Source organism: Neopsephotus bourkii, unplaced genomic scaffold, assembly GCF_033783945.1.
Source record: "Neopsephotus bourkii isolate Nb327-2 ecotype Australia unplaced genomic scaffold, CSIRO-AGI_Nbou_v1 NB_795, whole genome shotgun sequence".
Taxonomy (NCBI): Eukaryota; Metazoa; Chordata; class Aves; order Psittaciformes; family Psittacidae; genus Neopsephotus; species Neopsephotus bourkii.
This window is the reverse complement of record NW_026901291.1, coordinates 1,945,049-1,964,025: the sequence shown is the minus strand read 5'-3', so window position 1 is coordinate 1,964,025 and position 18,977 is coordinate 1,945,049. Positions and strand designations below refer to the sequence as shown.

The 18,977-nt window shown below is 41.7% G+C and overlaps 1 protein-coding gene and 1 long non-coding RNA gene across 4 annotated transcripts in view; one reads left to right on the top strand and one right to left on the bottom strand.

Moving 5' to 3' along the window:
- The window catches only part of ADGRD1 (adhesion G protein-coupled receptor D1), a 142,273-nt gene extending 133,641 nt beyond the window's left edge, over positions 1-8,632 (top strand). For all 3 annotated transcript variants that reach the window (XM_061355368.1, XM_061355371.1, XM_061355372.1), the window contains 4 exons: positions 3,813-3,939; positions 4,726-4,767; positions 5,962-6,054; positions 6,703-8,632. In XM_061355368.1, the coding sequence (XP_061211352.1) occupies positions 3,813-3,939; positions 4,726-4,767; positions 5,962-6,054; positions 6,703-6,798 (358 nt within the window). In that variant the 3' untranslated portion in view covers positions 6,799-8,632. The remainder of the gene's footprint in view (positions 1-3,812; positions 3,940-4,725; positions 4,768-5,961; positions 6,055-6,702) is intronic.
- Positions 293-18,977, bottom strand: part of LOC133213242 (uncharacterized) — a 60,728-nt gene continuing 42,043 nt past the window's right edge. The window contains exon 2 of the long non-coding RNA XR_009725739.1: positions 293-886. This is a non-coding gene — a long non-coding RNA (uncharacterized LOC133213242). The remainder of the gene's footprint in view (positions 887-18,977) is intronic.

Below are 18,977 nucleotides of genomic sequence, written 5' to 3'. Positions count from 1 at the left end.
AAACACATTCGACTAGTAATTTCATACACAGGGTAAAATTCAGAGCATGCAACCATAGGAAGCTGTGCAGTAATTAAGCAAAAGAAAAAAAGACTTAATGAGATTTAAGTGATACATATGTAGAGCTGACCCTTAGATAGTTGTAAGTGAATTTCACCCTCATATGGCTGCTCTTCTAAATGGATGTGCATGACACATTAGTGCATTTGCATGGAAAATCCCACGTCTGTATTTTGCTCTTATTGTTAGCTATGTATTTCTGCTGCACATGTGCTGAACCCTGTGCTTAACAGTGCCTAATAGTCTTTATTAATATATGAGATTTAAAAAACATATAAGTTATTTGTTATGTTAAAAGCTCTTGAAAATCCAAACTGCAAGAACGATTTTCAAAACACTGAAATTGAGTAACTCACACTATTCTGCCCCCAGCTACAAATTACAGATGAAGCTTTTTATGCTCTGACTCAAAAAGAAATAATGAAAACTTATTTTTGGCAACAAACCAGCTGGGGAAAATTATATTCAAACTGCAAATTCACTATAAATTGAGAGTGTGAGTACAAAAGAGATAAAGAAAAAAGGGTGGTCTACAATGAAGCCAGTTTTGCAAGCGTAGCTGTGCTGAGCATACTAATCACCTGCTGTATTAGGTTAGAGAGGACATTTAAACCCTCATGGAACCTGAATGTACCTAAATCCATCTTCCAGGTGTTGGTGTATCCTCCCTCCAGTCCCAAGTCTTGCACAGATGCAGTTCCTGAAGGCCTGAGGGCTCTGTAGTATTACACAGGTTTTTCTGCACAAAGGTGATTGGAAGAAGTGGGCTGCTGACAGCTCCCAGTGGAACACAGCTTGTGTTAGAGCTGAGGTGATGAGCTTTAACCTTAAGGTTAAAACACAGAAATCAAACTTTAATTGTTTTCAAACTGTACCTTTTAAAATGCATTTTTCATTAAATAGGAGAGCTCCAGCTTTAAGGTATTCCTTCATTTTCCGGCTGAAAAAACTCTTTGCAGAATTACATTGAATTGTGCACAAATATTCATGGCCAAGGACATAAAGATATGAATCAATACAGGAATATGTATATATATATATATATACACACATATATTATATATATATATAAGATTCTAGATTCTTCCCTGTCCCAGATTTCCTTTTAAACCTGAAGCCTGTGCAGTTCTTCCACACAGACTTTTAATCAAGGCTATAATGATGTGTGTGCTCAGGTCACTGAAATGAAGATGATGTCTCCAAGTTTAATTAGAAGATTTCTTCATAGAAGTGTGTTGTACAAATTCCTCATTTGTTTTATGTTTGCTGTAATTACAAGTGTTCTCTTGTCATGCAGCTCTGTGCGCCTCCCTCCTGAACCTGCACTTCCATCTGTATGAGGCAGCAGTAGGATATTAATGGCTCTAAAACAACTGTCTGTCTTGCATAGGTTTCCAGCTAAATAGAAATGTGCTGATTTCTGAGAAAATACAGCTTTAATGATCATGGACTGACACTTGGATTCTCATTAGCCCTGCTCCCCCACTGCCCTCTTGGCTTCTTTATCCATAACAGTACCATAGACGAAATTCACTGGAATATTGTAAGCACATTTAATTGTAAGTATGCGCTTAAATATTGTGGGCTACAGCAGGAGTAAAGTGTTTGTAAGTGCTGTGGTACATACGGATTAGATCTGCCTTGTTGGTTCAAAGATGTTGCAAATGAAGACAGGTCCCTTCTTTGTGCTTTTTGTTTTGTACCACCAAAATTGTACTCGGCTGCCCAGGAAAAATTTGTCTTTTGAGAGCCTTCACTGATAATTGGTGCCTGGTGTGCGACGGTCCGACTTCTTCTCTTCATCCCTGACAGGCAAAATTGCACTGGATGCCTGGTTAGTAGTGTCTTGACAGCAAGAATGCTTTACCCTGTGGGGATTCAGGGTGGGTTTTGAGTGAGTGGTTACAGAGTGGTCGGATGTCATGAATGCTTCTGGGTTGCCCAGTGCTGGGAAAATGGGAGGGATGACTTATTAACTCCATTAGTGGTCACCTAGCCCTGCTGTTTCACACTGCCTTTACTGGGTCAACAAGCTGTGAAGGTGTTTAATGTTTTAATCAAAAAGCCAGGTGGATTAGGCCAAGAACAGGCAGACTGCCATTCCAGATTAAAGTGATGGACTGGGGGTCCATCCAACCCTGTATCTCCACTGAAAAGGTCAGGCAGAGAGATTCTTTGATCATGTATCTCAGTACAAAAGGATTAGGGACTTCCTGCACAAGCAGCTGCATCTGAATTGTCACATTTAATAACACAGAACAGAATTGTCTTCTGAGAATTTATAGGCTCCTTTTTAGATGTCCACAGCATCCTGTGGCAAGGACTTCCTTAGAGTAATCCAAGTTGTCTTGTCATTTTTCTGTGATTACACTAGAAACACTCCGTAGGGCTATTACTATGGTACCCTGGAATATTACAGGGTATATGCAGGCACAAAGGTACAATTCTTTAGAGCAGTTCATTAGCATGAATCAGAAATGGTGCTCCGAGGGCTTCCTAAGGAGTAGACAGTTGTGTGGGATAAGCAGTCATCTTTGTGAGTTTAATTTTATCAGTTGTGCCTGTCTGCCTTGGAAGTGGCGCAGTGATAGTGGGTTGCAGAGAGATATTAGCTGTGTTTATGCCAAAGCAGAAGACAGACTAAAATATTGTCTGTGCCTGTTCTACAGAGTCCTGAGCGCTCTGAGGTTTGGCTGCCCTTAATTCCTGTTGCTGATGAAGGAAATAAGCTCTGTTTAGAAAGTGCACAGTTCTTTGGTGGTTAATGTAGGAGGCAGTGATACACTGGAGAGACCTAACTGTGATCTTATAAGTCTAAATGCAATGCCTTTGTTTGCTCTGTATTTCTGTTTGTTTTACTCTCTATATAAAAGTTTGGTCCTTGGAATTCAGATGCCTCAGAGAACCTAATGTGATGATTTCATTCTCTGCTACACTACTGTTTCTTTTTGTCTTTCACTATAACACACATGCTGTACACAACTCATTAAGGCAAATCCAAAAATCCCTCTTATGTTTTCAGCTATATCAGCTTTTCAGCTGTCATACCACCTTTTATTGAAATCCTGCCAAGATCTCCAAGCTAAGCTGAGTGAACATATCAGTAGGGACCTCCAAGGCACATGAGCTATTTCAGTATTTGGCAACGCATTTCTCGGCACTGACTCCGAACAAAGCGGGGTGGCAGCAGAATAATACTGGGGTGTTAGAGGATTTGTATTTGGCAGCGGCACATCATGTTTCTTTTATTTGTGGTGATTAAAAATCCCAAGTCACTTTCTATAGGAGAAATTCCGTGTTGTCTTGACTCAGCTGTAGTGCTCAGCACGTGTGTTTTGGATGTACTACACGGTGGGATTTGTTTTCCCATGTGATGCTGCCTTTGTTCTCAGTTTCTGCTCTCTGTGTTTTTGACTCTTAAGACTTGACTCCTCATCAACCAAATACTATTTCACCGTAAGTGCGGATACGACCACAGTAGTTATGTGACCATCCCTCCATCTCTTCCCCTGCACTCCCAGTTACTTACTCTCCATCTGTATTTATCCCATATGATACTGACGTTCTGTTATCCCCATTTTCATTGATGAGGGATGAGTAATTAAGAGACTTGCCCATTGAAAGAATTTTATGGAGAAGACTCACACACACGCTGCCTTGCTGCCAAGACAGCCCTGGCTGATAAACTCCCTGCTGTGTGGGATGAAGTGTAACTGTCTCATCACATTTCCTATTTTTGTTTTCTCTTTCAGGCTAACAGCTAAAGCCGTCGCTGTCCTCTTACCGATCTTGGGAAGCTCGTGGATCTTTGGAGTTTTGGCTGTCAATGCCCATGCATTAGTATTTCAGTATATATTTGCTGTTTTCAATTCACTCCAAGTAAGTAACTGGTGGAAAAGTTTATGGCTATTAAACTGCTACTGAGATCCAGTAGGTGGATCATTAGTAATGTCTGCACATGCCTGTGTTTACTGCATTTTTTTCCTATGTTCCTTCCTCTGTCTTTTAAGCCTGTGCTGACCATACAGTGCTGGTAATAGTGATTCTTCCCAGATAATGGTTACAAAGGGGAAGAATCCTTTTACATGTCAGGAACAAACAGCACTGTAGTTACAAGAGTGCAACAGAGTTCTCTCATGAACTGACAAGAAAAGTTCCAGTTATCTCCAAAATGAAAACTGTAAATTCAGCTGAATATTCCCTCAAAAGAAAATAATTCTGAGGAGGGGAAAGGTATGGAATCTTTTCACTTTCCATTGGGCAAAAAGCCCAAGGATGGCAAAAAAAATTCACAATGCTAAAACCTTGCTTTTCTAATGTAAAGAATGTTGATCTGGCGTTTCCCAAAGAGTATTTCCCTCTGCCTTTATCTTTGCAAGCACAGATGAAAAGTTCTCTTGTCATGAAAACAGAATTCCTGGTTGTCTACAGCCAGATTTCTCTTGACACACCAGTGATTAGGAGGTGCTGTTTAATAGGAAAAGGTCCAGACAAACCTCATGGTAACCTAATGCTGCAGGTGTCTCCAGTTTAATGTAGGGCACAGTTTCGCCCACTCTTTGATATTTATGCTTCTCCAGCTACTCGATACCTGCTTTATACAATACTGCAAAAAATACACTACCGTATGCCAGATTCACCCTTCTCCCTTTTATCTGTTTTCAGGGATTTTTCATGTTCCTGTTTCACTGTCTTCTGAATTCAGAGGTATGTAACCAAATAGTTCTAACTAATTTGGTGTTAACCAATTTCAAGTAACATGAGTATAAAACAAGAAAAGACTCTCCATTATCACTGCCTACTATGCTACTGATCTCTTTTTTCTTTCAATTAATACACGGTCTTACCACGAGTCATGAGTAGTGACTTTGTGACTTGTGGCATTTTGGCCCATGCTTGACTTTTAATTTACTTGCCTAAGAAAGGTTTGAAAAAGAAAAAAAAGAGAAGGAAAGCAGCACTGCTGAGCAGGGCATAGCTGTGGTGCTAAGGAAGGATGCAGGACTGGCTCTGGCTTTGTTACATCTGCATTTCCAGAGAGGAAAATAAATACTATTCTCAGAAAACATACTTTCGGACATTGCTCATGCAGTCCTTACTGGGAAAACAAACAGAGTAGGACATACTCCAGGTATTTTTCTTGGCAGAAAGTTCAGGTTTTCATAGTGGATCAAGGCATCTTTTTGCATTAAGGCTGTCTCAGAGGAGCTGGGATAAAGCCAAGGCAAGGCTGATGTCAACAGGGCATGTGGAGACCAATCTCTGCTGGGCCTGGAGCTTGCATTAGTCTCTCTTCCTGTTCTGCAGATAGCAGAAAATGCTTAGCAGCATCTATCGCAACAGAAGTTTCTTATGAACACCACTTCCAGCTCATGGGAGTGCTGCCTGGGGAATACAACTTGGATTCTCCCACAGCAATTTCTTCTGGATGCTACTAGGTAGTTCTGCCCCATGGCCTGCTATTTCTTCCTGTGTAACGACAGCACTCTAGCTCCTCTGTGGAGATATTATTTAGTATTTACAGCCTGTTCAGTCTTAAAGCACAGATATGACTTTTGCTACAGTCAGGGCTGATTATGGAATTCTTGATCTTTACTGAAATCAACTAAAGCAGGCACATTAAAGGTAAGGAGTCAAAAATGTTTCTTTGTTCTAGTCTCTCCCAAGCTCAGAAAGCTTTCCAGTGTCTTACATCAAAGACAAATGTTGGAATCGCTGCCCTTTTTCCAGGAACCTCATGAGAAAATTTAAGAACTTTTCAGAATTTGTACTCTCAAACCCCATTTTCTGTCAATTTGTGGTTGAAGGTTTGATGGTTCAGGACTGTCACCTGCACCTGTGCAAACAGACATGAACTTTGCAAAAGAAATCTGCCACTGGGTTTCTTTTTTTCCCCGGAAGGTTAGAGCTGCCTTTAAGCACAAAACCAAGGTCTGGTCCCTTACCAGTAGCTCAACGCGCAACATCAATGTGAAACCCTTCAACTCGGACATTGTGAGTATTCCTTCCTTCCTTCCTTCCTTTTTCTTTTGACCTGTTGCACTTGAAAGTGCCGCACACTAAATTCTGTTAGAAAGAACAGGACACAAGGCAGCGTGCAGGTATTTTTAGTACCTAACCTAATGCATGGTGTAGGTGGGTACAATCAGTGAGCATTAAGTTGCAGTTACAATATGTTTTGAAAGCAAAGGACAGTATTTGGGTTTCTGGTAAAATATCAATAAAATTAAACAAAGGTTTATGTTCCCATCATTCGTAATGGACTTTGCATTATGCATTCAAGCAGCATTTTGGAAACCTATTTGTCTGATGATGATGGCTTTTTGATAGAGCACTTTTACATTTAAGCTTGAGGAATAAACTCTTAAATAAGCCAACACATGAATATGCTTTTCTAGCTCTCCTTAAAGACATCTATTTCTATAAAGAACCAAACTTCTGAAGTGATAGGTATTATTAAGTGATCACTGCCAATCACTTTAGATCCTGGCAATACCTGTTTGAAAACCCTTTATAGCATATGCTTTCAAGACTGTGACAACTCTGTAATGTAAATAAATGTTTTCAAGCTTTTACTTCATCCAAACAAGAGCGGTTTAGCAAAATACATACATCTATTTTCAATATTGTTTTGTTCTCCAGATGACTGGGAACAGGCCAGGCACGACCCCCACAAAGCTGAACACCTGGGATAAAAGCACCAATTCAGGCAACCGCATTGATTTATCAGCAGTCTGACAGTAATACCAGCTTCTAAGTGAAAATCAAGCCATACATTCAGGACCTCTGACACAGCATCCACCAGTTTTTCTTCACTGTTGGTACCAGTAGAAAACTGCTTTTTTAATCACTGCCTAAGAAATTGGAAATTGCCATATTGTTTTGTTGAGTAAATAGCCCTCATCTGCTTACCTTCAAAACTGTAACACCTTCTACCACTTGGCTCTAGCAACAGATGTAATAATAGCTAGCACAGAAATACACTGGATGGTTTTGACAGCAACAATGAAAACACTAGGTATGCAAACAGGGCTTACTGCTATCTGCATCATTCCAGCTCCCAGAACAGAGGAAAGGCAACATACCTCTGGAAAGATGAATTTTTATGCTTTAAAATGAAATGCTTCTCATTGTGATGTTGTAATGGGGCTATTCTGGTCTTGCTGTACACTCTGTTTACATTTATTGCCTTACAGAATCCAATTGTCAAAGTGGAAGCTTATTCAAAACACATAGTGTGATGATTAATTTAAATGCTACAAGGAATCTGGGACATGAGCGAGAAGCCTCTTCCACCTACGCAGCTCCCAGCGTGGCCATGGAATTAGCTAAACTAATATACACATATTATGTCTCTATGCACATAAACAGCACCTGTAACATGTAAATCTCATATATGTGGCCTACTGGTTTTTTAGATATTCCTGTTTACATCCTACTTATAAAAGGCAGAAGTGGCTAAGGGTATCCTAGAGCAGTCCACAGCATTTCTATCACTGATCTGTATCTGCTCACATATCGCAGTGCAAAGTATTTGTACTGCTTTGCCTGAAGCTTTTGGATGCAATCAATAGCTGTCCATTAAGTGCATTTCACAAACGCACTGTGGCTTTTGGAATCAAACTCTGGCACTGTGATTTATCTTTCCTCTGTTCCTGGTCAAATCGAGACACTGAATTCCAATCATAAAAATGTAACACAATGATATACTGTGAAGACAGCCAGACTACAAGTAAGTCTATGTATTGTTACCTACAGACATCTTTTAAATAGGTCTCTGCAGAGTCTTTTGTGTTTTTAAACTCTGCTCAGCACTTAATAGCTTCTGCTTTAAAACTGCTATGAAGGATCTTTAAGGCAAAAATCCACTGTAATTTTTCTTTTGACCAGTGTTTTGTAGGTTCTCAGAGGGGGTGTTTGGAGCACCAATGATGCACCTTTCCAGACGGAGAAAAAGCAGGATGTAAGCTCTGGAGCTGGTCAGAACCCCTAAATCTGTGTCTTGCTCTGGGATTGACTCAGCAGCCAGGGGCTCCAGAGCCATTTCCAAAGATGAGGCCCCCTACGCAGAGTGGCTTTGCAGCCACATCTCCTTAGCCCCAGCTCTTCCCTGTTAGAAGTATCTGTCTCCCTAACAGACTGATTTGCTGGAATCCCTTCTTTTCTAATACACTGGGCTATCAAAATAGTACAAGGAAAGGAAATAGCAAAAAAAAAGAGGTTGAAGATTTGCCTAAGAGGTTTTGTTTTGGTCTTTTTTTCTTAATTAATTGTTTGTATCTTCAGCAGCTCAGACCATTTCTGGTCCCAGTGAATGTAGCAAGACATCTGCTATTGATTTCCAAGAGGAAAGACATTTGCGCACTAATGTGCAGGGTGGAAATTGTTTATTGCATAGTAAATTTGTGAAGAAGAAAATAAAAGTAAATTGATCTGTAAGGAACAGGAAACATTTATCAATTAGAACTCAATTTAGGGACATGTTTCATCCAGAAGACATGGAGCTGAAAGTTAGGAAACATCAATGCATTTCACTTCTGATCAGACCAAGTTCTTTCCATGTTTCCTTCCTTCCTACACTAAAAATAATGATCTGTTTCAGTTTGGACCAATCTTTTCTGCTTTCTCCTCTTCCTGGCCAAGACTTGTTGGTACGGTCACCAAACTGAAACCTCACAGTCAACCCAAATCTGTCTGCGGCTACAACTTTAAGCATTCTACAGAAATTAATTTCACCAGATATATGCTGAATTTATGCAGCAGCAGAATGTGACGTACTGTGTATCACACATACACATGCTTGTTGTGTTTCCTACTGCTCAATAACAACCTGTTGACAACAAACTCTAAAAGGCAGGTCAGTAAAAGCTGAGTGTGTAAATGACTACGTCTTCACTTTGGCTTTTATGCATGGCTTTTTCCTTGCCTCTTCTGCATTGGATTTCCCACAGCTGTGTAAATATAGGGGCAGTTCTTGGCCTGAGAATGACTATTTTTCCCCCAAAAAGACAAAGAAGAAGGAGCTCTCAGAATGTATGGAGGAGACTGCAACAGAACAGTACTGTGATAACAGAGTTCAGTGTTTGTATCGTGTGCAGATGTGCAGACAACATATTTAAGCATATTTTTTTTATATTGGAACATGTGGGGGGTTTGTGTGTTTTATTTTGGGGTTTGGGTTTTGTTTTGCTTTTTTACACTGTGACCATGGATATAGATTTAAACCCTCTTTGATTGTTTCTAATCTTTGTATTATAGCACAAACAGGTCTGTGAATGAACCAGGACATAAAAGCTTTTTTTAAACAAATCCTTAATTTTAAACAATATTCTCCTCTACACAATTAGCACTGCCTGCATTTCCTCCTGTGCCCATACATGTATTGGTCCCCTGCATCACTACCCAAGGTCCACTTGAAAAAAACTCCACAACAAATGACAATTGCAACATACAAATGACAGCACTCTACAGGGCTAAATCTGGTTTTCATTCAGGTATAGCAGACTTAAAAACTGTTCACGAAAAAAAGAAGAGCATTTTTGGCTTTCTACTTTTCAATGTGACTTAGATGTATTAAATACCGAGGGAGCATTTATTATCCTGTATCTACTGAGATCCACTGTGGATAACCTGCATCCCGTGCTTTAACTTTTGAACAATGTGATGAAGCAGTTTATCTTGTTTATGGCATGAGATGTTAAGGAGGTGGAACACTGCATTTGGAATACTGGGTTGGGGATGGTGTTTCTTCTGGGTTTGATAAACAAGTAAAAAAATTCCAGAAGCACAAATGTGTTTCACTGCCATCTAAGTCCACTCCTTTTGTTTGATTTAATGTATTTTTGTTGTTACTGAATGCAGCAAATGTACTGAATAAGAAATGCTCAAATGAATCTTTAAACAATCTCTTCCTGCCCTCAGCCTTTTGAAGCCTGAAAATCTTGCAGGTTATTTATGGCTTGTATATAGCAGCTATTGCAGTATTTTTCTTTCAGGACAGCATCATTTTGTCAATGGTATGAAATCTTAATTGAATGAGATGTGAGTTTTAAAACATGTAATGTAGCAAGAATGACTTTGCCAGTAAGTAGTAAAATAATTTACTTTTGTTGGGTTTCACCTCAAAATAAACAAGAAATCTTACTTTCCTAAAAGAACTTTGCATTTGTTCAACTTATTCTTTTGACATGGATTATAAACAACAGCATAACAGTTATGGTTCCCTATGAGTACTATGGTTGTGATTAAACAAGCAGAGCTTTACTGACAGGAGAAGTCCTGCTATATGCATCAGGTGTGCCTAGGGTAATGTACAGCTAGGTAATAGTATTAAAGTTTATGCCCACCGAATATACTGAGAAAAGTCATTCCCTCCCCTTAAGGAAAGCAGCCTGTTTCATGAAGCAGCTGCTGCAGATTATTTCTTCTGGTCAAGGTCAGTTCCTAGGTAAAAAAATTCCCTTTATGGACATGACAAACAGGTTGTGCCTCAGCCATAGAGTGTAAAATTCTCAGCAGTGTGTGTAAGATATATATACATTTATATTTATTTACTTCTCTATGAGGGTGGTGGGGCCCTGGGACAGGTTGCCCTGAGAAGCTGTGGCTACCCTGTCCCTGCCTATGCCAGGGGTTTGGAACTAAATGAGCTTTAAGGTTCCTTCCAACCTGAACCATTCTAGGATTCCATATAGACACACACACTTAAAGTTAGATATACACTGACACATACATTTCACACATATAAAAATACATATATTAAAAAAAAACACCCAAAACCCCAACATATTTCAGGAGTCTTCCTACCACCACACCAACATCGTCTCTGTTTGCTGGAGCTGGGGACAGATAATTTGCTGCACGCACGATAATTAATTTTCCATGGCAGTTTGCACTCTCCTGCAGCCAAGTAACTGTAGCAGCTATCAATCAGTCACTACCATCCATGGTTCGGATGCTGGGGAGCACAGGCACGGTCAGAAAGCACAGTGTGTCAGAAACACCAGGGGTTTTGCTCTGCTGTTACCCTGCTCAGTGACCTTCAGCAAGTAACTCCCTGACTGTGTTTGCTTCACCAGTGAAATGACAGTAACAGTACTGCCCTCTTTGTTCAAAGCCCTTTGAAACTCACACTTGACAAACAGAGTATTATTAAATCATAATGTTACGCAATGGTTTTGTTCTTTCACCTACTGCTGGCTGCAGTGCTGAGAACAAAAGGATTGTATGGCTGGCCCCCAGCCTTCACCATGTCCCCCCAGCCACAGCATCACATATTTATGCCCTGCTCTTGTCACTCTATATAATGACGTGCATTAGAAAAACTGATGTTTTTTAATTAATGCCTACTGTATTAAAACTTGACTACTACTTCACCTTTATCTGGAAATGATAATGTAAATCCACAAATGATGTATCTCAAAGAACAAAGAGATCCCCAACCATAGCATCACAGGGGGGCAGAGCTGTAGATGACACCTTTTCAAGGTAAAAACTAGTTCTATTATGATTAATAGGCTGCCAGCTGCTTCCTCTATGTTGCATTGCTGTGTATATGTGGTGAGGTGATGATGAGAAGTTAAATAGGAGGGGATTTGGGTGATGAAAAATAACCAGAGTAATTATATCCTGAAAAATTAAAGGTTGGAATTCAGATGAGAAAGGTGTTTCATCATCTTTTAATACCTGTTACAAAGAAACCTTTCTCCCTTTGTATCCTCCTGAACCATGTCATAAGGCATACACGAAAGAATGCTCTGTTGCTCTTCTGTGGAACATAGAGGGTATTTTTAACATTTACCATTCATGACAGAATAATGAATTAGATAATTTTGGCACTGCTTTACATCATGTTTGCCTTTAAAAACATACTCATTATATCCGTATTATGCTTGGATGATTCAGTGTAGTATGTCATGGATAGCTATTGCTATAATTGCCCTTGTTCACACTATTTTCTTTCTCAATAATCCCATATGTTCTTGGAATTCAGAGGCCAGATTTCACCTTGTCAAGGGTGATCACAAAACTAAATATACCACTGACATCAGCATCTTCACCAGGTGCTGACACATGACAGAACTATTGAGTCGTAAGACACTTTTAAGCACTGCTCAGTGCATCTTTACCAAAGAGCTTCCATCACCAACTGCTACTTTGCTAAAGGTAATTCCCAACAAAGCACTTGCAGGCTAATTTACCTATACATTAAAGGCAACCAAAATGTTCTCTGCCCATGTTATTTCCCGTGCGTACTGTACAAAAGCAGGCTTCGCTGGGCACTGCACATGTTCCTTAGCATTCTCCAACATAAACATTTGTTTATATCTACTGCAGAACATGGAATAATGAAGAAAACAGTTCAAGCCAAATAAAAAAGGCAGCACAATGAGCAACTCTGTCACTGCAAAATCCTTAAATTCAGTTGTGCTCAGCTCATAAGATGCTGGAGGAAAATGCACTATAAAACACAACCAAACTTTTGCCCTCCGAAGAATGTCTCCAGTTAAGCAGCAAAGAGTTCCTTGGGAATGTGGGCCTTACATAGTAGGATTTTGGCAACTTAAAATTCATATTATGTTGACTATAGCATGTTCCCTTCTGGCATTCTTGATTCAAATTCTGCACAGGTCAATGCAATGTGAGCACATCTTCTCACTTAGCCAGTTGTGTGTCACTGATCTGTCATATTTTACCATGTCCAAAAGGAAAATTAAGGGAGGGGGGATGTACGGGTATGTGTTCATAGAGGGAAAAGGGCAAAGCTCAGTCCTCACGCTGGCCTTGCACACTCTGCGTGGGAGGCTTTAGGATCTGAGGTTTAGCATCTGTGAATATCTGTGCAGATGGCTGTCTGCAGCAACAGCAAACAGCACAATTATAGCAAAAAGTATCTGTAGACTGTCCCACAATTGGTGAGCTCAATATTGTGCACTGAGATTGTATGTTATGTATTAAAATTTTAGATGTATAATCTATAGAACACTGCAAGTTTACATAGCAACCCCACGGTGCAGGGGTATTTTTCAGTGCTATGTTTTTATATGCCTAAAAGGCTGCTCAGTATTGCCTGCTAGCAACAGCAAATCAACATACAGCATGGAAAGGTCTCCCAGAATCAGTTCTTAAAAACCAGACTATCCATATTATTGGTAGTGATGCTGTAAATAATTTCTTATAACTTCAAACTAAGGGGATATCAGAAGTAGTAGCTGATTATCACTTGGCAAAAAGTGAGTTTAAGTTGGGAACTCTCTAAGCAGCTTGATGAAACCTTTACTGCTCATCAGTTTTAGGAAGAGTGTTCAATCACAGCCTGAAAAAGAAAAGTTAACTAAAGATGTCAGAACTTCTGTGGAGGGCAAACGGTACCCAGGGAATATCAGTGTGCAGATGATATACACCGTGTGGAGAAGAAAATAGTTTGAGTAAAATGTTGATAACACCAGCAACTAATAACTGACTAAATCATGCTCATGTGAAAGAGCCTACACATAGTGAGAAAGTGTTGGTCAGTGCCCTGGAAATACTGACAGGCAAACCTCCTTGGAGTATTCATCTTTTGACCACATTGGTCATTGGACCACCCCTACTGAACAGCACAAACTTTTGAGTAGATACACCCATTAACTCCAGTGGCAATCTGAGGCAAAGTCTGCTGTAGAAAAGATTTTGCTGTTTTAACCTACCCCGACCAGCTGGGGAGGCTCTGAGGTTGGATGAAAGAATGGAGAAGGGAACAAGACCCATGTACCCCAGACACACCGACTGTCCACACAGCAACAGCAGGTCCCGCATCAGCACAGACATCACTATCCTCCCATGCCCTGAGCCAGCAGGGTGTAGCACAGCACCGAACACACCATGCTTCTCACCAAGAGCCCCTAGGCCTTACAGCTGCAAGAGGTCAGTACAAACCCCAGAGACTTCCCTGCTGCCAGTGCTGGTCATGTTCAGCAGCCCCCGACGCGGGGTTCTGCAGCACTCTGCACTGCCTCGCATGCACACACAGACATGGGGTCAGGTGCTGACCCCCACATTTGTATCAGTAAATGGCTCATCATTACCTCATGGAACATGCACTCCTCACTAGCATGGCTGGTTTACGTTTCCTGTATTGTCCTTTTTCTTTCACTGCTTATGTATCTTCAGGACAGACCCTGCCCCACTTAAAACCAGAGACTGCCCAGCAGTAACAAATTTGCACGCATCACTTGTGTTTTGCAGAGGAGAGCACAGCATTTCATTCTACAGGCACAGCTGCAGAGCCAGCCCTATTACATGCCCTATACCTCTTCTCTGCCACAGCAGTTGCTGCTTCTTCCCATAATACTGTCAAGGCACTTACCCCCTCTCAAACCCATTAAGGAAAATGAATAATCGCAGAAAAAGTCACGTCAATGCGTTTGTCAAAAAGCCACAAAAGCCACCACAGTGAAACAGTGCAGCCTTCCTCTTTTTTCTCATGCAGGGGAGCAGGAATCACCCAGAGGTCACAAATCTGGATTCCTGCATTCTGTTCTACAATGTAGCTGGAAGATGCATGTGAAAGCTTCTCTCTGCTTGTCTGAAGGGTCTCCAGTGTACAGCTTGTTCCTATCAAACCCGGTTATTGTTTACACTTACTGAATTGTCTGCCTCAGACACTCCATACAGGATACATTTGTGCTGCAAAATAAAACACTCATGCTGTGTGCTGCCATCCTGAGAGCAGAGTGGCCACTTAGGAGGATTTTAGTGGACAGTGAAGGGTAATAGTTGCACCACGATTTCAAACATCATTTCTATGAACTTCTCTTTGAATCTGCGCTGGCTGGAATCAAAGCAGCTTCTGAAATAATACGTATTTTCTAGTCTATCCAGACCAGACCCATGACAAGAGCCGGCCCTACAAACCAAGGCACTGAAAGGCCTGAAGTCCAAGCACTTGCTGCCTCCTGCAACTGGAGCTCTGCTCTGGGGCTCAGCCCCCGGTGCCAGCAGCACAAGAAGCTGGCACACAGAGAAGGCCTTGCCTAAGGCAATGGGAAGAAAACATGAGACAAGAAAAACACCCCTACCCTAGTCCTGTTCCTGCAAGCACAGCAGTCTTGCATGCAGGCTGAAGCAAGGCTCCCCACCCCTGCTGGGCTCCTGGCACTGCCATGGCACTCCATGCTGCACTCCCTTGCAGCATCACTCAGTGCATCACTCACTCCCCTGCCCCCTGCATCCCACCCTGCTGTCACAGAGTCACAAAATGGTTGGGGTTGAAGGTACCTTAAAGCTCAACCAGTTCCAACCCCTGCCACGGCGCAGGGACCCCTTCCACTGGAGCAGCTTGCTCCAAGCCCCTGTGTCCAACCTGGCCTTGAGCACTGCCAGGGATGGGGCAGCCACTGCTTCCCTGAGCACCCTGTGCCAGCGCCTCAGCACCCTCATAGGGAACAACTTCTTCCTAATACCTAAGTTCACATATGTGTGCAGAGCAAACTTTGTGAATTAACAGCCTGCCTTTCCCCTGTAACTGTTACATTAGCTGTAACTTGTAATGACAAACAAGACATTTTGTAGAACAACTTTTAATAGCATCTTCCTATTAGGTAAATGTTTGGCACTATGAACATCTAACTGTTCTTTCTGCAAGAAAAATACAGTCCCTCCTGGATGTGCATCAGCACAATAATTTAACATGGAAAGAAATACCGAAATACCAGATAATTTTCTTCCTACATATCAAAGCTCTTCATTTAATAGACCCATTTTTGAGATAACAGCCTCAGTAATGGCACTACAAGAAATGCTCATCAGGAAGCTCAAAACAGCTAAACTCTAGTTTCCTTTGGTGTACTGTAATTTGCGAATCACTGTACTTTCCAAGATGAGAAAGTAAGAACTAAGAGAAGCAGTTTAAGGAGAAAAAGGAAAGAAAACCCAACCCCAAAACCACAAAACTGCCATGCAAAAGGAGTAATACAAAGGCACGCTGCAGCCTCATTCTATGTCTGAGACATAGCAACTCACTTTGTTCTGCGGGAGTAACGTCCAATGCTCACACTGCATATACACATCTTCAAACCCTCCCTGTCACCAGCACAGTAGGAGCCTGGCCAAACCCATCTGATTTTGGTTAAGAAACATCCCTGCAGAGACACAGGGGACACAGGATCTGCTCACAGGTCACAGAGCACATTAACTCCCTTTTCAGGGAACAGAGCTACCTGTCTGCGAGGGGCAGGGCTGATGGAAGTGCCAAAGGAAAGATACTCGTCTGCTAAATTAGAAACTCCCATTAAGCACAGTAGAGCTGCTCGCCTGCATCTAACCCTAACCCAAACCCACTCTTACCCCTTCAAGCTTTAACTGCCAGAAAACAACACCATTCTCATACACGGTAACAGTGAAACGAAAGCATAACAACACATCTGTATAACCAGGATGTCTGCTTATGTCTGAATAAGATGCAAGCTGGACCAGAGCTATGGCTCCTTCATGAACTGCATAAATGGGCAGCAGCCTGGTTTTGAGCAGTCTGAAACCTCAGTTTTCATCTGACCACTAACTGCATTTTGATCCTTACTGCATGCCCAGTTTGAATTGTACTTTTAGTTCAGGAAATTGTAAAATAAACCTGCTCAAAACTCCTGAATTCCAGTTATCCGTTTGGCACTTAACATTCTTCTCAAGGGCATCATTACCACGATGCACCTCCCACAACGCTTAAGAACAATTTTGGGTTTAGTCACTTGTGTAGTCACTCCCCACATGTTTCTGTTTCACTTATTTGGCGTTATCTATCCAAATGAAGCCAGAGCAGATGTAATGAACTATAGACATTTACCTCCTACATGGTCTGCAGGCACTGCTGCTTTTGCAGTATTGATTTTGGGACTGGAATAGGGAAGAGGTTGTGTTACTTCCGCATCTACCTTCTGCTTTTTCTTCCTATGGATGGTGGGGTTTATACAGTGAAATTACTTACAAGTCAAACCATATTTGTCTAGGATGTGTGAGGCAGCTGGTGTCTGTTTATAGTGATCAAATACATTCACAGGTCTTGTTCCCTTCTTCATTCTTTCAACCTGGTTACTTCCCATAAATACCTCTCTAGTTTATTTAACTCCTCAGGCATTTCTCACTTAGTCTTGCCATCACTTACATCAGGTATTGCAAACAGCCACCTCTGCAATGCCTACGGTTTCGCTTTTTCCTTTTAACATGTGCATCTGACACTGCTCAGCCTGGCTGGGGAGATTGAGGTTATGTGTTAAAGAGGAATCCGTGGCTATCTGTAAAGCCCAGGTGGTAAGTGCCTTATTTGTAAACACTCATTTACAGAAATCCATACTTGGCTGAGAGTTTTCTGAAAGCATCCTCTCCAGGAGCCTGTGAAGTACATCCTGAAGTGCTCTGAACTGGCATCAATTAGTCAGGCAACTCCTGCCACCTGAGGGCCCATCTCCTGACTTCTCCAGCAGCTAATTCCCAACCCTGCAGCCTTGCTGCTGGCTTTGACTCAGGTCCTTACCTCCCCGCTCTGCTCTTGGCTCAGAATTGTTCTGGCCCCCGGCTTCCTTCAGGGCTGGACTGGCATTCTGATGGGCTGCTGCTGCTTGATCACCACCTCTCAGTGCTTTACTTGCTTTTATGCTTTGAATTTGGCATGTGATGGATGCTGGGGCTCTTGAGATACCTGTTTCTATGGAAGCTTTTTTCCTCCACATAGATCAAGGGCACAAACTTCTAAGTGGCTGGTTTGAATTTATTAAAGCTGGCCCTCTAACAACAATTAATATTGCAAAAACTGTGCTTTGCCCCAGAAGTTTCTAAAGCCATTTGCAGGCAGGAGCACAAAAAGCCCAGTCACTGGGTCCAGTTCTGTGCAATCCTCAGCACCACACAATGGGCATGGGAAGATAACTAGACTCCCATTAATAAAGGTTATTTTCCCCTTTGTTGTTTAAAAATCAGCAGAGTACTGTGGGAACATGGCCTTGTCCAGGTCCTGGTTTATATCCCTGACTTGAGGCAGGCTCTGCTTGGATGCCTCTTGCCACCTCTGCAACTTCATTACTCTCTGCTCTCATAGTCTGCAAGGGTGCAGCAAAAAAAAGGATTTATCTGAAGCAGAACCCCCTTGATCCTGACATCCACAACATCTTGATTTACCCTGCCTCAGATATGCACAGCTTCAATCTGCTGCGCTTTCCTCCAAGCCACAGAACATGCTCAACCCCAGCGTGCACACAGGGGCTGCTCCCCAAGCTTGGCTTGTGCTAACAGCAGGTCTGCAGTCTCTATGGCAACCCAAACTGAGAGCAGCACTTACAATTGATCCTCTTATTAATAATTTCATTGGCATTCAAAAGAAATCACAAGACCCCTTAGCAAAGGCTTTGTCAGGGCTCCTCTGCCGTAAGATACCAGAAAAGCATCTTTTCATTAGCAACTTGCCCCAGGCAGCAAAACTCCACCTTCTGCCACTGGTTGGACTTGATTGCTTCAAACTGCTTCCAGAGACCCCAACTTTCCTGGTCTCACATTACTCCTCCTGAGCCTCAGTCAATAAGGAATTACGTTTTGCTGTTCTAGGAGCTGAGGTACCATGATCATAAGCATGAGAGGAATCCCTTGATGGATCTACCACGATGAATGTAGTAAAACCCACCACATCTCAGACAAAAAAATCACTTCTCTTTAGCAACTGAGGAGGTATCAGGAGGCTTAATGACAGAACAGTAAACTGTGCTCTAATCTGTGAAAAGTATTCTCCTGAGCAGTTTTGTGTGCAGTATTTACAGTGCTTACTAGCTGTTCGTTATTATTACAAATGCAAATAATACTGATGATGACAGTAGTGTTTAGGGGCTAGCAAGAAACAAGGCTGCATAAATACAAAGTAATAGCCAGCCTCCTTGCTGGTAAGTAGGATGGATGCG